Source organism: Corvus brachyrhynchos, unplaced genomic scaffold (assembly GCF_000691975.1).
Source record: "Corvus brachyrhynchos isolate BGI_N302 unplaced genomic scaffold, ASM69197v1 scaffold904, whole genome shotgun sequence".
NCBI lineage: Eukaryota > Metazoa > Chordata > Aves > Passeriformes > Corvidae > Corvus > Corvus brachyrhynchos.
This window is the reverse complement of record NW_008237536.1, coordinates 929,089-931,060: the sequence shown is the minus strand read 5'-3', so window position 1 is coordinate 931,060 and position 1,972 is coordinate 929,089. Positions and strand designations below refer to the sequence as shown.

Genomic DNA, 1,972 nt, shown 5'->3' with positions numbered 1-1,972 from the left:
CAGCACGGGGACCCTGCAGAGAGCTGCTGCTGCCTCTGTGTCTCCAGGAAAGCAGGACTGAGGGTGGAAGCAGATACTCTGCTGTGTTCCCAGTTCCCCACGGAGCAGCTGGGGTTGCTGCCCATTGTAAGCCACAGCAGGGCTGGGAGCTTGTAAACAAGAGGCACAGCAAGTCTTAATTAGGATGACTTGCATTGTTGATTGCAGTTAGAGTGTTTTTTCTACATGACTGGAATGAAGAGAAATAACATTTGAGGAGGAGAAACTCGGAGGATAATGTGAGTTTGACATGGGAAGGGGTGGGAGAAAGCAGGAGGGTTCCTGCAAGCCTGGGGTTTGCTTGCAGCAGGGAAGAATGAATTACATTTTTAGTGAGAACAGACACATCTGGATCTTGGGCAGGTCAGTGGTGAGAAAGGATTGGGAGTCCTGGGTGCTGCTGAGAAAGGAAGTGGAACAATCTGAATTTCTTTGGGGTCTTAAGTTTCAAGTCTGGAGGAGTTTAGTGCAGGGAATGTGTGAACCTGTAGCAACCTTCCCTCTGGTCCTGGGAGCTGGGAAAGCAACCCGGTGGCCAAAGAAGCTGGTGCCTGTATTTGTATTAAACATCAGAGGAGAGAGCTGGAAAATTATCTGGAAAATATTAAAATGTGCTGAAATGTTTTGCCCATATAAAGAAGTGTGTTTATAAAGACTTGAAAGACAGCTTTCCATATTCAACAGCTTTAATGCCTCAGAACTGTGCTTGTGAAACTCTTCCAATGTTTTGTAAGCAGCCTGAAGCGACTTCTGGCTCTGAGCAGCTCCGGGGCTGCAGCGGAGCCCTTCACACCTGTGCAGTAAGAGTTAAATACATTGCCATGAAGTGGGATGAAATGTCATGCAAACACAACAGGCCAGGACAGCGACCATCTCTGTGTCCCCCCAGGTCAATGTGGCCATCAGATCCTCGCTGCAGAGTCTCAGGGAGAAGATCGAGGAGCTGCGGGAGCTGCTGCTGCGGGCGGTGGCGGTGCGCCAGATGTATCCGTGTGAGCAGCACCCCTGCCCCTCTGCGCTCCGGGCACGGTGCAAAACGTGCCCTCATTCCTCTGCCACGCACTCTGGGCTTTCCCCTCATGCCCTTTGCAGACGTTGTCACCTGAACTTTCTCTGTTGTTGTTTTCACGGCAGCTGCAGTGCAGGAAGGGCTGGGCACCCCTGGGGCGGTGGGAGGGAGCCTGGCTCTGGTCACCTCTGGGTCACCGTCCTTAGCAGCCTGGTCTGAGAGGAGCTTAACGAAATGGCCGAGCCACCTCTGAGCTGCCTGAGCTGCTGGGGTGTGAGCAAGGTCACTTGTCCAGCGCTGAGCTGGCCAGGTGACAGTTTCTCTTGCTAAAAGGAAGGAGGAAGCTTTGTTCAGGCTGTGGGCAGGGCTGGGGTATCCTGACTTTGGCTGACTTGAAAACAACAGGGCTGCAGCTTCAGATTGATGTCAAAGTGCTGCAAAATACACCTTGGGAAGAAAATCACAGATTCTCTGCTAGGAGTGTTACCCCATGGCTTGGCTTGGATATGCTGGGAGAGGCTGGTTAAGGAGTCACAGGTATGTCCATCTCCCTGAGGGTATCCAGGAGCAATCTGGTTTGAGGGAGGAGTGTTTCATTTCAGCCTAGCACAGCAGAAAGATTGATGTCAAAGTGCTGCAAAATACACCTTGGGAAGAAAATCACAGATTCTCTGCTAGGAGTGTTACCCCATGGCTTGGCTTGGATATGCTGGGAGAGGCTGGTTAAGGAGTCACAGGTATGTCCATCTCCCTGAGGGTATCCAGGAGCAATCTGGTTTGAGGGAGGAGTGTTTCATTTCAGCCTAGCACAGCAGAAATCCCTCCTGAGCTCTGGCCTTGCGTTCTGTGTTGATGGCCAGGGCTGGAACTCCCTGCCCAGTGGGTGCTTGAGCAGGCCAGTGCTGCTGCTGGGGCAGAAAGCAC

At 52.2% G+C, this 1,972-nt stretch overlaps 1 protein-coding gene across 3 annotated transcripts in view; it reads left to right on the top strand.

Moving 5' to 3' along the window:
* Positions 1-399: 399 nt before the first annotated feature.
* STX8 (syntaxin 8) overlaps positions 400-1,972 on the top strand; it is an 84,446-nt gene continuing 82,873 nt past the window's right edge. For 2 of the 3 annotated variants that reach the window (XM_008631631.2, XM_017731596.1), the window contains exon 1: positions 866-1,023. In XM_008631631.2, the coding sequence (XP_008629853.1) occupies positions 881-1,023 (143 nt within the window). In that variant the 5' untranslated portion in view covers positions 866-880. Of the gene's footprint in view, positions 1,024-1,972 lie in introns of all 3 variants that reach the window. The other variant, XM_017731595.1, reaches the window with a different exon arrangement.